This window comes from Stegostoma tigrinum, chromosome 8 (genome assembly GCF_030684315.1).
Source record: "Stegostoma tigrinum isolate sSteTig4 chromosome 8, sSteTig4.hap1, whole genome shotgun sequence".
In the NCBI taxonomy this organism is placed as follows: Eukaryota; Metazoa; Chordata; class Chondrichthyes; order Orectolobiformes; family Stegostomatidae; genus Stegostoma; species Stegostoma tigrinum.
In genome coordinates this window covers 37009667-37025943 of record NC_081361.1, presented here as the reverse complement: position 1 = coordinate 37025943, position 16277 = coordinate 37009667, and the positions used below count along the sequence as shown (strand labels likewise).

The 16277-nt window shown below is 45.0% G+C and overlaps 1 protein-coding gene across 2 annotated transcripts in view; it reads left to right on the top strand.

Annotated features, from left to right (window-relative positions):
• dennd1b (DENN/MADD domain containing 1B) overlaps positions 1-16277 on the top strand; it is a 298030-nt gene that overhangs the window by 94219 nt on the left and 187534 nt on the right. For both annotated transcript variants that reach the window (XM_048538856.2, XM_048538855.2), the window contains exon 3: positions 815-858. In XM_048538856.2, coding sequence (XP_048394813.2) covers positions 815-858 — 44 coding nt within the window. The remainder of the gene's footprint in view (positions 1-814; positions 859-16277) is intronic.

Here is a 16277-nt window from a genome sequence, read left to right as displayed (position 1 = left end):
GTGTCTGGCCTCATAAAGTAACACCTTTCTTTTCTTCATGGAGCCAAGCATACACATAAAGGGCAAAATTGCCTTGAGTGAAAAAGCGCAAGCTCATCTATGGTTACGGATGACTCCATATCCAACATGAAACACTCAACAAACCACAATTTTATCACTGTCTACATAACATGTGAACTGGTTTGTTAACCCCGGAGAGTGAATTTAACAAAATTGGAACAGTGTGTGTATAAAAGTGGTCTTGACTGTGTTTTGTGAGTCTTGGCTACTTGTACAGAAGGTGCTAGTAAAGTCAACTTTCTCTTTTTTTTTGATTCCAAGCCAAGGAAAGAGAGTTTTACATGAGAGATAAACACCAAATGAAGCACCATAAATTTCTCAATGTAACTTTTAACTATGTGCTAATTTTAATTTGGTTAACTGATTTCTAGACTGGACTTTTTCCCTCTTAAAAAGGATTGATTCACTCAGTAAACACTGGTCGGTTAATTGCAGCCTTGTAGGTTAATGAGGGTAAAATTAGTGTTTTATTGGTCATTCAGATTTGTGATTAAATTGAATTACCTCTAAATTGATGTACAAAGTCTCCTTGTTTCAGCAAAATACATAAAGCAATGCAAATTAAAATATTAAATTTCCAGTTAATGGTGCAATGTTAGTAGAGATTCAGAAATGTTGCACTGCGATTTTTCGATGGATGCTTTAGTTTTTGCCTGAGAAGCTAAAACTGGCTGCTGTTTGAATATTAATATGCACTGACTGAAATGCTTTATTCCATCACAACTGATTTGTGCTATCTGTCAATTATTTCCAGATCCAGTGATTGTGTGGAAGTTCCCAAAGGATTTCAGAGACCAGGTCTGAAACATGATCAACTTTTTATTTTTCATTTAAAATTTGCTTTCCTGTGACAAGGTGGAGATGAATGAAATCAGTGAGCAGATCTCTCCAAAATAACCCAAAGCAATTGTAGTATGGGCAACATTATATTTGATTAATGATAGGTCACTTATTTTAATGTTGATTAGAGTCTTTTAATTATGTTGTTCTTCTCAACACCCTTAATTTATCTCTCTACATGGGTGGTTCCTGATCAAAAAAATGTAATTGCTGAGCTTGGAAAGCAGATTGTAATGCTCTTCAAAATGTAATTCAGTCAATCTCATTGCAGTAAGTTACTTTGTCATTGTATATACAGCAAATAGCATGAGTTGAAACAGCAACAGTTAACTTGCTCATCACAGCTGGATAACTCTTTTCGACTGGTGACGTTAGGTCGGGAACAGGAACAGAAATCGGTCATGCAGTCTGTCAAGTCAGTTAACCAAGCTTGCCTCTAAAAAATAGATGTATCTCAGTTTTAACGACAGCAGCTTTTTGAGGGGGAAAATGTTCCAGATTAACCACTACCCTTTGTGGCGAGTGCTTGTGGGCACCGCTCTTGGACCTAGATTTTATTTGAAGGTTAGGGTCCCTTGTTTTTGACTTCTCATCAGAGGAAATAGCTTTTCTGTATCTGGCCTAACAATTTTCTTTAGTCACCATATTTATCTCAGCTGTTTTACCCTTTCTCTTCTGTATTTTAGAGAACACAAACACAATCTGGGTAACGTATCCTCAAAATGTATCTCCAGTATATGGAACTGTTCTGTATCCACTCCAAAGCTAGTATATGTTTCCAGGTGTGTACCCAGAACTTGAGACCTTCTTGCAGATTTGACCTAATCTGGGTTTTTTTTTCACAACTGGAACATAACTTTCCAGCTATTTGTATTTCACTCACATAGAGATGAAGGTTAACATTCATCGACCCTTTTAAATTGTACATTGTATATACGACAAATTTGTTTAATGATTTTGCACATATGGATTATTTATAATATAAGTTAACTGCTTAGTTGGCAAAAGTGAACATTCAGTGGCTAGGTTTGCGGATGATATAAACATATGGGAAGACGAGTGATAAGTATAATACAAAGCATCCGTGGAAGGATATAGACATAATAAATGAGTGGACAAAAACATGCTTGATGGAATATAATGTGGAAAAATGCAAGATTATGCAGTTTGGAGGAAGAATAGAAGAACTGAATGCTATTTAAACGGGGAAAGACTGAAGAAAGCTACAGAACGGAGGGATTTGGGAGTCCTTGAGCACAAATCACAAAAAACCTATCATTCATTTTCAGCAGGTAACAGGGAAGGCAAGTGGAATATTGGCCTTTATTTCAATAGGGATTGGAGTTTACAAATAGGGAGATCTTGTTAAAACTGTGCGAAGGACTGGTCTGACCACATTGGAATGTTGTCGACAGTTTTGAGCCCTTTCCTGAGGAAAAGCTACACTACCATTGGAGGCAGTCCAGAGAAGGATCACTAAGCTGATATCAGGTATGGAGGGACTGTCTGGTTGAGTTATTTGGGCATGTACTTGGAATATAGAGGAATGAGAAACAACCTTAACGAACCATACAAGATTCTTAGGGGCCTTAACAGGGTAAATGAGGAAAAGTTGTTCCCCCTTGCAGAAGAGTCGAGAACCATAGGGCATGATTTCAGAATAAAGGTTTTTTTTATTAGATTTAGATTCCCTACAGTGTGGAAACAGGCCCTTTGGCCCAACAAGTCCACACTGCCCTTGGAGCGTCCCACTCAGACCCACCCCCATAACCCACACACCTCTGAACACTATGGGCAATTTAGCATGGCCAATCCATCTAACCTGCACATCTTTGGCCTGTGGGGGGAAACCGGAGCACCTGGAGGAAACCCATGCAGACACGGGGAGAATGTGCAAACTCCGCACAGACAGTCGCCCGAGGCTAGAATCGAACTCGGGTCCCTGGCGCTGTGAGGCTGCAGTGCTAACCACTGAGCCACCGTGCCGCCCCCCCCCCTTGCACATTTAAGACAGATAAGGAGCAATCTCTTCTCAGAAGGCAGGGAATCTGTGGAATTCTTTACTGCACAGGGCTGTAGAGGCTGGATCACAGTGTTTTTCACCAGTAGAGCAATCGAATAATGGGAAAAGCAGGAAAGTGGGAACGAATGTTATTGACTCGGCCGTGATCTTTTTGAACGACAGCAGACTTGATGGGCTGAATGGCCTACATCTGCTCTTATGTCTTATGGCCTATGCTGTTATGATACACTTATGAAAGTAGTTTAATTGGGATGCTGCCTGAACATCATTTACAGATAAAACAGGCATCAATGTTTTATTTTTGAGGGCATAAGAGTCACTCGAGTACTTGTGGCTTCTTTTTCCGTTTCAATATCTCCATTATTTGGTGGTACCAGCATTATCTAGTGCATTTGTGTTGCCATATGGGGTATTTGGACTTGCACAGAAGCAGGATGAGGAGAATTCAACACTCATCAATAGTCATCATCCCTCACTTAAAGTCACAAAGCACAAGGAAAGTGTTAATTTCCTCAAAGCAACAGTATTTAAATTGGCACAAGATCGTGCACGCGCACAAGTTGGTATCATAAAGATTTTCAATATCACTGTATCCCTACGCACAAAAAAGACGTTATAAGCACGCACTTTTGCAAAAAAATGGAGAGACTGCATCAAATGCTTTTTAAAAACACATGCTCAGAATTGGTAGGTTTTAACCAGCCACCTTGCCGTTACCTTCCTTACTACGTTTCGGATCTCAGTCTCGGACTTAAATTTTAACAGTTGGCACACTGTACATTACAGTAATAATTGACATATTTTACTTGAAAAGTAGCTCCTGAACTTATGCAGCCTGCATTCATTTTTAAGGATTTCATGACCACAGTTACTTTAAGTTTCCGGAATCCTATTCATTGGACTGGTTAAAATGTGTTCTGTGTTCTGCAGCCTCATCTCTCTCTCTTCTGTCCTGCTCCATCTCTTGCATCCCTTGCAGACTGTCGAACTCTGTTTTCCACGCCATCTCTCCCCCCAACCCCCAACCGTGCTCTCTTCCCCATCTCCTCCATCTCTTTGCGGATTCCCTTTAGTATCGCCACTCGGATGCTCTTTGCAAAGCCCTCCACCCGCCACGAGTGAGCTTGGCCGTATTAAGTATGGAGAGACACAGCCGGCGATTGGAGAAGCGGTCCCTCTTGAGAGTCCTCTGGCTCCTGTCAGGTTACTGTTTCCCTTAATTGGTTGACAATGAAGAGTGTTTTTTTTCCACGGGTGCTTTCTGGGCTTTCAGCAGAACATTCACCCACGGTGTCATGTTTCACACCCTGAAATACGGATGCAGGTTAACGCAGGAGAACATGTTGCCAAGCCTTCAACTCATTCAAAGCATATTTTTATCTTTTTGTATTCTTGTTGATAAGGTCAAAGTTTGCATCAAATAACCCAGCATCACTTACACTTTGGACCTGCATATGAAGAAAGGTCACTCCTTTAAGAAGTATGTTGATATTAATTGCAACATACCCCAGCATGACTTAGGGATAGAGATGCCGACAACTTGGAAATAAAGGTGTAATGTTATTATATGTTAGCCTAAACAGCATTGTGATGTGTAATCAATATTGCCTTTGTGGGCAGTCAAATGATTACTTTATCACATTTAATGGAGGAAGCGTCAAAATATTTGGGGAAGCAAAAGTCTGCATCAGGTTTTTAGTTATGATCAAGCTTCTGCTTGTGTTTTTTTTCCTCTGTAAGAGGTATTTGCTTTCAGTGCCAGCAGAGTGAACATCATTTTCTGCTGTAAGCTATGTTCTGGCCACATTTTGTGCCCACCCTCGTCACCTTTGTTGCCCCAAAGCCCAACTGGCTTCCTGGGGCCCAAAGAGTTGATTTTAAAAAAAGGAAAGTTACCATTTTTATAGCATCTTTTGAGATCTTGTGGACTCCCTATTTGCTTTTTGGGTATTTAAGCTTCTTACGAGGTGAAACTGCTGTGGTAACTTTAACAGTGCGATGACATGGCTGCTCCTCTGCTTTGTGTTCTGTTAGCCACCAGTCCCTACCTGCACCACCCCACTTCAGACACAAACTTGTCTTCTCTCTGTCTTCCTCTCTCTTGTTCTGTTGTATACTTGTTCATTCTCTCTCTACCTCCCTCTCGCTTGTTTGCTCTCTCTCCCTCTCTCACACCTCGTTTGTTCTACCTCTCCCTCACTTGCCCTCTAGTTCAGTCTATCTCTCTCTCCACCCTCCCCTCTTGTTTGTTCTTTCGCTCTCTTCTGCCCCACCCCATTTATTCTTTTTTCTCTCTTTCTCTCTTTCTCTCTGCTCCCCGTTTCTGTTCTCTCTTACCCCCAGCCTGGTTTGTCCTCTCTCTCTCCCTCCCTCTCTCTCTCCCTCCCTCTCTCCCCCCCCTCTCTCCCTCCCTCTCTCCCCCCCCCTCTCTCCCCCCCCTCTCTCCCCCCCCCTCTCTCTCCCCCCTCTCTCCCCCCCCCTCTCCCCCCCCCTCTCCCCCCCCCTCTCCCCCCCTCTCTCCCCCCCTCTCTCCCCCCCTCTCTCCCCCCCTCTCTCCCCCTCTCTCCCCCCTCTCTCCCCCCCCCTCTCTCCCCCCCCCTCTCTCCCCCCCCTCTCTCCCCCCCTCTCTCCCCCCCCTCTCTCCCCCCCCTCTCTCCCCCCCCCTCTCTCCCCCCCCCTCTCTCCCCCCCCTCTCTCCCCCCCTCTCTCCCCCCTCTCTCCCCCCCCTCTCTCCCCCCCCTCTCTCCCCCCCCTCTCTCCCCCCCCTCTCTCCCCCCCTCTCTCCCCCCCCTCTCTCCCCCCCCTCTCTCCCCCCCCCCTCTCTCCCCCCCCCTCTCTCCCCCCCCCCTCCCCCCCCCTCTCCCCCCCCCCTCTCTCCCCCCCCCTCTCTCCCCCCCCTCTCTCCCCCCCCTCTCTCCCCCCCCCTCTCTCTCCCCCCCTCTCTCCCCCCCTCTCTCCCCCCCTCTCTCCCCCCCTCTCTCCCCCCCTCTCTCTCCCCCTCTCTCTCCCCCTCTCTCTCCCCCTCTCTCTCCCCCTCTCTCTCCCCCTCTCTCTCCCCCTCTCTCTCCCCCTCTCCCTCCCCCTCTCCCTCCCCCTCTCCCTCCCCCTCTCCCTCCCCCTCTCCCTCCCCCTCTCCCTCCCCCTCTCCCTCCCCCTCTCCCTCCCCCTCTCCCTCCCCCTCTCCCTCCCCCTCTCCCTCCCGCTCTCTCTCCCCCTTCCCCTCTCCCCCCTCGTTCATTCTCTCTCTCTCTTCCCTCTCCCCATCTTGTTCGTTCTCTCTCTCTCTCTCTCTCTACCCCTCTCGTTGGTTCTCTCTCGTTTGTTCCATTTCTTTCTCTCTCTCCCCCCTCATTCATTGCTTCATTCTCCCTCTCTCACCCTGTCGTTCTCATTCTCTGTCTCTCTCTCTCTCTCATTCACTTTTTTCCCCTCTCTCTCTCCTCCCACTTGTTCTCTTTTTCTTTTCTCTCTGTCTCTTCTCTCTCGTTTTCTCTCTCTCCCACTTTTCTCCCTCTCGTTCCCTCTGCCTCTCATTCTCTCTCTCGTTCTCTCTCTCTTTTCTGTTCTCTCTCTCTCTTTTGCTCATTCTCTCTTTCTTGTTCTGTCTCTCATTTGTTCTCTGTCTTTCTCTCCCTCTGCCTCTTGTTCTCTCTCTTTCTCTCATGCTGTTTCTCTCTCTGTCTTGATCGTGTTCTCTCTTGTTCACTCTCTCTCTCCTTCCATCTCTCATTCTCTCGCTCTTGTTCGTTCTCGCTCTCTCCCTCTGCCTCCCGTTTGTTATCGCTCTGTTTGTGTGTGTGTGTGTTTGTCCCTCTCTCTCTCTGTGTCTCTCTCTCTCTCTCTGTGTCTCTCTCTCTCTCTCTCTCTCTCTCTCTGTGTATCTCGTTCTCTCTCTCTGTGTCTGTCTTTCTCTGTGTGTCTGTCTTTCTCTGTGTGTGTGTGTGTGTGTCTGTCTCGTTCTCTCTCTCTCTCTCTCTCTCTCTGTCTGTCTTTCTCTGTGTGTGTGTGTGTCTCTCTTTCTCTCTCTCTCTGTCTCTCTCTCTCTCACACACACACAGAGAGTGAGTGTGTGTGTGTGTGTGTCTCACGCTCTCTCTCACTCTCTCTCTGTGTCTCTGTGTCTCTGTCTCTCTCTCTCTCTCTCTCTCTCTCTCTCTCTCTCTCTGTGTGTGTGTGTGTGTGTGTGTGTGTGTGTGTGTGTGTGTGTGTGTGTCTCTCTCTCATTTGTTCTCTCTCTCTTTCTCTCTTCTCCCTCTCATTGGTTCTCTCATTTGTTTGTTTTCTTCCTCTCTCTCCCTCTCTCATTCGTTCGTTCTCTCGCTCTCGCTCCCGCTCTCTCTCTCTGTCTCTCCCTCCTCTCATTCGTTCATTCTCTCTCTCTCTCGTTTTCTCTATCTCTCCCTATCTTCTCTGTCTTGCTCGTTCTCTCTGCCCCTCATTCTCTCTCTCTCTCTCTCTCTCTCTCCCCCGTCTCTCTCTCTCTGTCTCTCTCTGTCTCTCTCTCTGTCTCTCCCTCTTGTTCTCTCCCTCTTTCTTTCTCTCTCATTCTTTCACCCTCTCCCTCTCTCTCGCTCCTTCTCTCTTTCTTGTTCTGTCTCTTGTTCGTTCTCTCTGTGTCTCTCTCGTTCGTTCGTTCTTTCCCACCCTCTGTATCTCGTTCTCGCTCTTTCTCGCTCTTCCTCTCTCTCTCTCATTTGTTCTTTCTCTCTCTCTCTCCGCCTCTCGTTCGCTTTCTCTCTCTCTCTCTCTCTCTCTCTCTCTCTCTCACTCTCTCTCTCGTTCACTCTCTCTTGTTTATTTGTTTTCTATCAGTCTGTCTCTCCTTCTTGTTTATTTTCTCTCTCTCTCTCTCTCTCTCTCTCTCTCTCTCTCTCTCTCTCTCTCTCTCTCTCTCTCTCTCTCTCTCTCCCCCTCCCTCCCTCTCCCTGTCTCGTTCATCCTCTCCCCCTCTCTCTTGTTCGTTCTCTCTCTCTCTCTCTCTCTCTCTCGTTTGTTCTTGCTCTCACTCTCGCTATTCCTGTCCCCCCCTCCCACCATTCGTTCATTCTCTCCCCCACCCCGTTTGGTCTCCTCTCCCCCGTTCGTTCTCTCCCCCCTCATTCGTTCTCTCTGTCTCCCCCTCTCATTTGTTCGTTCTCTCTCTCCCTCCCGTCCTCTCCCCGTCTCTCTCGTTTGTTCTCTCTCTCATTTTCTGTCTTGCTGTCTCTCTTCTTGTGCCCCCAACTCCCTCGTTCAACATCTCTTATTTTTCATTTGAAAGTGGTCTCAAGATCTTTTACTTTAACTTTAACTGCAGTTTTGTTGCCCTCTTCGTTTGCTTGCCACCCATTGACATGTAAAACGCTTCAAGGGTGGTTTTTTCTACATAATGAGCATCATGGAAATGTGATCCTTTCCCATTTTTTAAAGGCGAAACCTGCATTACCTCGCCACATTTTGGAAATGTCTAACATTCTGATGTTTTCAGCTTCTGCTTTTCCAACCACCTAACCTTACATGTCAATGTTATGTTTAACATCAAAACCAGCCCAAGATCAGGGATGTGACCGAACACTTCATCCAAAAGGATTGCAGTTTTTGAAATGTAAAGTAAATGAATAAACAAACAAACCTCGGAGGTGGGAAGAGGATGCTGAATGGGTTTGCAGTGGAAATAATTCCAAGTTTTCAGTAACAGCGTGGGTGAATATCATTCTCGGGGGAAGTGCTCTCTTGGGATTTGAAGCAAGTCTATAGATTGGGCAGATGAACATGAGGCTGGAAGCACACAGCAAGCCAGGCAGCATAAGAAGGGCAATACCCGAATTGTTGACTGCTCCTTTCTTCCAGATACTACCTGGCCTGCTGTGTTCTTCCAGCCTCCTGTTCGTCTACCTTTGGTTTCCAGAATCTGCAGCATTTTTTGTTTGTCTCGATGGATTGGACAGGCCAATGAGCTTTCACATGATCTGGTTTAGCCTGAATGGCAGGGAAGTAGCACTTACGGCAGAGGATGAAAACAATGTTTTTGTTTTTCCCTCGCTAATCAGTTGAAGGAATTTTTGATGTATTTATGATTGGATGATGTCCCAGTGTCTGGAAGATGAAGGAAGCACCTGTGATGACCCAACTGTCAGGCTATTGAAAAGGAACCAAACCCACACTTTCAGACAATGCTAGAGACGTAGCATCCATATGAAGATGTTCATTGGGCTGAGGATTGATGCTTGAACAGCTCTGTGATAGTTTGAGAGTAAGGTATGTTAGCGTGAAGAGTTGAAGGAGTGGAACCATTATCCGTAAGTTCGACTGAGTTCTGTTGCAGTATTCAAGGGAATGGCATGGTCTACCATATCAAACGCTGAAGGAGTGAAGAATGATGCTTTGTAGTAACACAGTGTGTCATGTAGTTCCTCAGCTGCAACAAGACTCGCTCTAGATGGGCAGGGTTTTTTGACAGAGCTGAATACTGAAATTGGAGGCAGCACATAAGGTTAGAGATGTGACCAAAAGCCAAGTGTGGGTGAGTTTTTGGTGTTTTTCCCCCCTCCTTCCCCGCTCTCTGCCCAGCGAATGGCCCTTGCCCTCTACAAATCCCACCCTCCAATGCCCTAGCTCCTCCTACTGAACATCGTCCAGCACCCTCTTCCCCTTCCTTCGTGACCCTCCCTTCTCCTCTTTGGCTGCCTTCCCTCCAAATTGTGAAAACTCCAAATATACAGTAGTGTGATTTCAAATTTGTACACAGCAGGATGATGATTGTTGGGCTATTACGTTTTCCAAACAGCCATGCAGCAATGATATGCACAGTTTGAATGACTTTGCTCGGCAGTGATTGTGCTACGTTCCTCAGCTCCCCATCAACGTAGTTGCTTCCAACCTCTGGGGTTGTGATGAAATTGTAGCAGATTGTCATTTGGAAAAGAACACTCCTCATTTTTAAAGCAAGGGGGTCCAAAATGTTTGATTCTGTACTGGAATCTAAGCACCATCTATCTGTGCAGTCCAGAAGCTATGTTACTGAATTCTTTTGCCAGGTTTGTTTTCATGCTTATGAGAACTCAGCTGCTTCATGCTTGGACACAGTTTCTGTCAGCCTCATCAATACACTTGCTCTGCACTTGTATGTTGAATGATAATTGTAGCATTTACGTATTGCTTCACTCTAAGGCCTCGAGCACTGACCCCTTTTTTTTATTGTAAATGGTCTCTTTTCTTACTTTCTGTTCATTTTTGGGGACAGCAGTGTTGCCCTTAAAAAGCCCTCAGACGCTCATTCAGAGCCAAGGCAGGCTGTTCACTGACTGCGCCTTCTGGGTGCGGGTCTCGGCTCTGTCATTTGACAGTTAATGACAAAAAAGGCGAAGTGCATTTAAGTTGCTGAATGGTGTTCGAAAAAGTATTTGCAAGCTGTTTGTCAAAATCAGCCTTGCATCTTTGCCCTTCAAGTTTCACGCTCAGCTCAGCAAATTACAAGCTTTCAACCAATAGTGCTGCGTTCCTCCTGTTCAAAAGTGGACAAAATCTACATGTGTGTAATTAACTTGTTGGGAATCCGTACTTGCCTGCGGCTCCCCGTCATCCATGTGTACCAGCTGGGTCACCCAAGTGACCACAGACTCAATGCTGCTTCTCTATCTTTAAGTGTGAAGACTGTTAGGCGAGGCATGGCGCATCATATGAGGTAACATCAGTTCAAGCTTGTGATTTTGGTCTGTCTGTTTGGCATTGGTGGGGGAGGCTTAACTGGTGGAAGGCGGAAAACAAAAACAGCGAAATAAATAAATGAAGGCATTCCTTGGATGAGATTACACGTTCTGAGGATTTGTGTACAGATGGCTTGGCCTCTGGCTCAACAGCATAAAAGGCCTATTCAGTTTGCTCATGATTAGGATTATTTTTTCATGTTTTTGTTGGGCTACTGTGGTAGTTGAAGAATTCTAAGTTAGCTAGCATATGGCAGCAGCAACCCTCTGTACCGCTGTCTCTTTTGTTTATCTCGTTATTGTTGCACTGCTTAATAACAGTTGTAGGCCATAGTTTGGGGCAAAGGGGTTAGTCCACCCTAGGGAGGTGAAGGAGCAGCAGAATTGTGGATTATGGAAATATGAATTGATTGAATAAGAATTGCTGCTGCTGTAGAATGGGGCTCAAAGGAAGACAGGCTGGGAGCTGGCAGCAGCACTGGAATATGATGTGAAAATGACTGGTATAATGCTGTGAAGTCTTGGACATTCACAGCTGCTGTCATTGGGAGCAAAAGCATATATTTAGCTCATCAGAAAAAAAAAGGCTTAAAGGGACAAATAGAGTAGACAGATGGAAGTGAATCTATTCCCTTTCGTCTTTTTTGCAGCTACTTTGGTTTGTACATGTTTGATTTTTTTTTGTTGTGCTAGTTCAAATATTCCTTGCACTTTTGTTATCATAATTATTAAAATGTAATGTAACTTGTACAAGTGTAGAATTTTACATTTTAAATAATTTTGTTTGCCTGAACATTGTCTAAAATGGGACATCCGTGTTTGTGAGTTTGAACAAATTTTACATCCACTCAAGAGTTTTGCTAGTGTCTTCTCTGACGTGTTAATAAAGACAATTTCGGTAGTTGAGTCTGCTTCAAGCTTTTCTGTCCATGTGACCCAACAAAGGTAATTTCTTGAGTCCAAGCTGATTTCAGTGAATGTAGCCAATTTGGTTTCAAGTTAGTTTTGAAACTGCCTTCCTGAGTATAGCTCCTGATGCTGCTTTTGAGTTGAATTATATATGGGAAAGCCAAAAAAATCATATTGGAGAAATGGGTGGGACTGTTAAGCTGGTTTTGTTAGGCAGACCTTGAGGATTGATTTCAGTAACATTACTTAGCTTCTCAGTGCCTTATTATTCTGAAAACACATGAATCAAAGTTTGCAGAAACTAACTCTTTAATTAATCAGCTTATTTTCAAGTTTGAATTGTACGTTTAAGCATTGAGACTTCTTTTATTCCTGATTTTCATGTGTTTTTTAAAACTGTCCTTCCTGCTAATCTTCTGGAAGCAGTTGGGCTGCATTTCAGTGGGTATGTGTTGTCTGCTTGGCATCTGATCAGAGTATCATGGATGATGATGACAAAAAGGGGTAGGTACTTTGAACAATATTTTCCAAATCCAAGACCACTACCACCTCGAAGGACAAGGACAGTAGATACATGGAAACACTACCTCCTGCAAGCTCGCCTCCAAGCCACTCACGATCCTCACTTGGAAATATATCACTGTTGGTTCATTACCACTGCCTCAAAATCCTGGAACTCTTTCCCAACCAGTCCTGTGGGTGTTTCTCAAATCAAGGCTGCAGAAATTCAAGAAGTCAGCTCACCGCCATCATTTCAAGTGCAGTTATGGATGGGCAAGGAATGCTGGAACAGCCGGACATGATCACATATCATTTGGCTTATCCCATACAACTGCAATGGCATTAATTAGTTGATTGGTTGGATAGTTGATTTATTTATTGTCACGTTTATCGAAATACAGTGAAAAGCTTTGTTTACGAGTGGTACAGGCAGATTACGGTAAGCAAAGGATGTACAGATCAAAACGACTCAGAGACATACAGGTTACATCGCACAGGGTGTGTGCTAGGCGAGATCAGCATTATTTGAAGTTAGAGAATCCATTCATCATTCTGATAATGGCTGGGAAGAAGCTGTTCCTGAACCTGTTCGTGTGAGTGTTCAGACTTTTGTATCTTCTGCCTGACGGAAGAGTTTGTCAGAAGTCATTAGCAGGGTGCGATGGGTCTTTGATGATGTTGACAGCCTTTCCAGGAGAGCAGCGTTATGCTGGATTAACATTTTTGATGAGGTGATCTCTGTTCAAAAAGAAATCTGGCCGATCTTTGAAGAAATGTATTGCTTTGTGCATGAGCTGGCAGCTTTTATCACAAGCCCTTTCCTCTCTGAGTAGAGAACCACCTCCCATCATCGATGTAATTCTAACTTGACCTAACCTGAAATTGTGATCCCCTTGCACTTTTCTAGCCAAACCAGTACATTATTCATGTGCGTCATCCTCGCAAATCATTCTATTACAAAGCTTTGACATGTGAGGAAATGTAAACTGGACAATATTCTACTGAGGCCTGTGTACAAATACAAAATAATGTGCTTCATCTTCTTGAAAACTTTGCTATCCATCCTCCACAACACCTGAATTTGCTCTGGCTATCATTTCACCTCGTTGGTCATGAATCAATATGCGCCTATGCGCTAGAAAATGCGAGTCTCTTGTGTTTCCATTGCCTATAATACTCTTTTTGGTAAGCAATCAATTGTGTTTTGCATTTGCTTAACCAACGAATGTAATGTTGCTGTTGTAAAAGCGAAAATATTTTTTTCTTAGATAACAAAGTGTGAAACTGGATGAACACAGCAGGCCAAGCAGCATCTCAGGAGCACACAAGCTGACGTTTCGGGCCTAGACCCTAGAAGGATCATCCAGCTTCACGCTTTGTTATCTTGGATTCTCCAGCGTCTGCAGTTCCCATTATCTCTGATAGCAAGATTTTTTTCTTGTTGTGTTCTTTAAACAATAATAGTCAAATCCTGTGCCACAGGGGTCGGTACTGTTGTTATGTGTTACTGAAATAAATGATCTGGATGTGAATGTACAAGGCAAGTTTACAGATGATACAAAATTAGCAGATATCGTTGACAGTGAGGAAGATTATCAAAAATTGCAGAGATCCTGATCAGATGGGGAAGTGAGCTAAGGATTGGCAGATGCAATTCAATACAGACAAGTGTGAGGTGTTGCACTTTGGAAAGTCAAGCCAAGGTAGGTCTTGTACAGGAGACAGTAAGGTCCTGAGGAGTGTTGTGGAACACAGGGACCTAAGAGTACAAATACATAGCTCATTGAAAGCAGCGTCACAGCTGGACAAGGTGATGAAGAAGGCATTTAGCATGCTGCCCTTCATTAGCCAAGGCATTGAAGATAGGAGTTGGGATATTATGTTATAGTCATATAAGTCAGTGAGGCTGCACTTGGAGTATTGTGTCCAGTTTTGGTCACCCTGTTACAGGAAAGACGTAATTAAACTGGAAAGTGTGCAAAGAAGATTTATCAGGATGTTGCCAGGAGTAGTAGGCTTGGAAATGTTGGCTAGAATAGTACTTTATTCCTTGGAATGTAGGAGAATGAGGGGTGACCTTATTGAGGTGTATAAAATCATGAGGGGCACAGATAGGATGAATGCATTTAATTTTTTTTGTCAGGGATGGGGACTCGAAAACTAGAGGGCGTAGGTTTAAAATGAGAGGGGAAAGATTTAAGAAGGATCTGAGGGGCGACATTTTCATGCAGAGAGCAGGGAGTATATGGAATAGGCTGCCAGAGAAAGTGGTTGAGGCAAGTAAGATAGCAACATCGAAAAAACATTTGGCTGGAGAGGATTAAGAGGGATTCGGACCAAATGTGGGCAACTGGAACTACCTGGGTGGGGACCGTGGTCAGCATGGACCAGTTTGGGCCGAAGGGCCTGTTTCCATGCTGTATTACTCTGACCATATGACTGTAAATCCCTTAGCATACCTGAATTTCTTTGTGACATTTGATCAGCAATTACATGCCCTCGTATAAGTTGATATAATTTGCTAATTTTTAGATTGTTGCCCAAACAGTTATTTTCAATCAATAAGTTAGATTTGCTAAACAGTGATGGCCCTAATATTCAGATACTATCAGTGTCCAGTCTTAAATTAGTTACAAATCCATCAGAAATCTGCAAGCTTTCTCAGTTGAACGGTTTATTTACACCTCTGTTATCAAAGGCTTCAAATCTCTTAAGAGAAGTATTAGATTTCATGACCTATATTAGCCTGATTTATCTCAGAATTGTATCTGTGTAAAGATACTCAAATATTTTACTTAAAATAGAAAGAGATAGTCCAGGTTTCATTAGATACAGTAGGAACTGCAGATGCTGGAGAATCTGAGATAACAAGGTGTAGAGCAGGATGAACACAGCAGCCCAAGTAACATCAGGGGAGCAGGAAAGCCGATGGTTCAGGCCGAGACCCTCCTTCAGAAATGGGGGAGGTGAAGGGGATTCTGAAATAAATAGGGAGACAGGAGGACCCGGATAGAAGACGGATAGAGGAGAAGATAGGTGGAGAGGAGACAGACCGGTCAAAGAGGTGGGGATGGAGCCAGTAAAGGTGAATGTTGGTGGGGAGTTAGGGAAGGGATAGGTCAGTCCAGGGAGGACTGACAAGTCAAACAGACGGGATGAGGTTAGTAGGTAGGAAATGGGGGTGGAGTTTGAGGTGGGAGGAAGGACAGGTTAGTGAGGTGGGGACGAGCTGGCCTGGTTTTGGGATGCAGTAGCGGGAGGGGAGATTTTGAAGCTGTGAAGTCCACATTGATACCATTGGGCTGCAGGGTTCCCAAGCGGAATATGAGTTGCTGTTCCTGCAACTGTTGGGTAGCATCGTTGTGGCACTGGAGGAGGCCCAGGATGGACATGTCGTCTGAGGAGTTGGGGGGGTGGGGGGAGTTGAAATGGTTCGCACCTGCGAGGTGCAGTTGTTTATTGCGAACCAAGTGAAGGTATTCCGCAAAGCGATCCCCAAGCTTCCGCTTGGTTTCCCCGATGTAGAGGAAGCCACAATGGGAACAGCGGATGCAGTATACTACATTGGCAGATACGCAGGTGAACATCTGCTTAATGTGGAAAGTTTTCTTGGGGCCTGGGATGGGGGTGAAGGGGGAGGTGTGGGGGCAAGTGTAGCACTTCCTGCGGTTCCCGAGAAAAGTGCAGGATGTGGTGGAGTTGGAGGGAAGTGTGGAGCAGACAAGGGAGTCTTGGAGAGAGTGGTTCCTCCGGAACGCAGAAGGGTTGGGAGGGAAAAATGTCTTTGGCGGTGGGGTCGGATTGCAGATGGCAGAAGTGTCAAAGGATGATGTGTTGTATCCGGAGGTTGGTGGGGTGGTACGTGAGGACAAGGGGGATTCTGTTTGGTTGTTATTGCAGGAGGGGGCGTGAGGGATGAGTTGTGGGGAATGCAGGAAACACGGTTGAGGGTGTTCTCGACCACTGAGGGGGGGAAGTTGTGGTCCTTAATAAACTAGGACATCTGAGATGTACAGGTGTGGAATGCCTCATCCTGGGAGCAGATGTGGCAGAGGCAAAGGAATTGGGAATAGTGGATGGAATTTTTGCAGGAAGTTGGGTGGGAGGAGGTGTATTCTAGGTAGCTGTGGGAGTCGGTGGGCTTGAAATGGATATCGATTTCTAACTGGTTGCCAGAGATGGGACAGAGAGGTCCAGGAAGGAGGGAGCGGTATTAGAGAACTTAAGGTTGGGGTGGAAGGTTTTGGTGAAGTGGATGA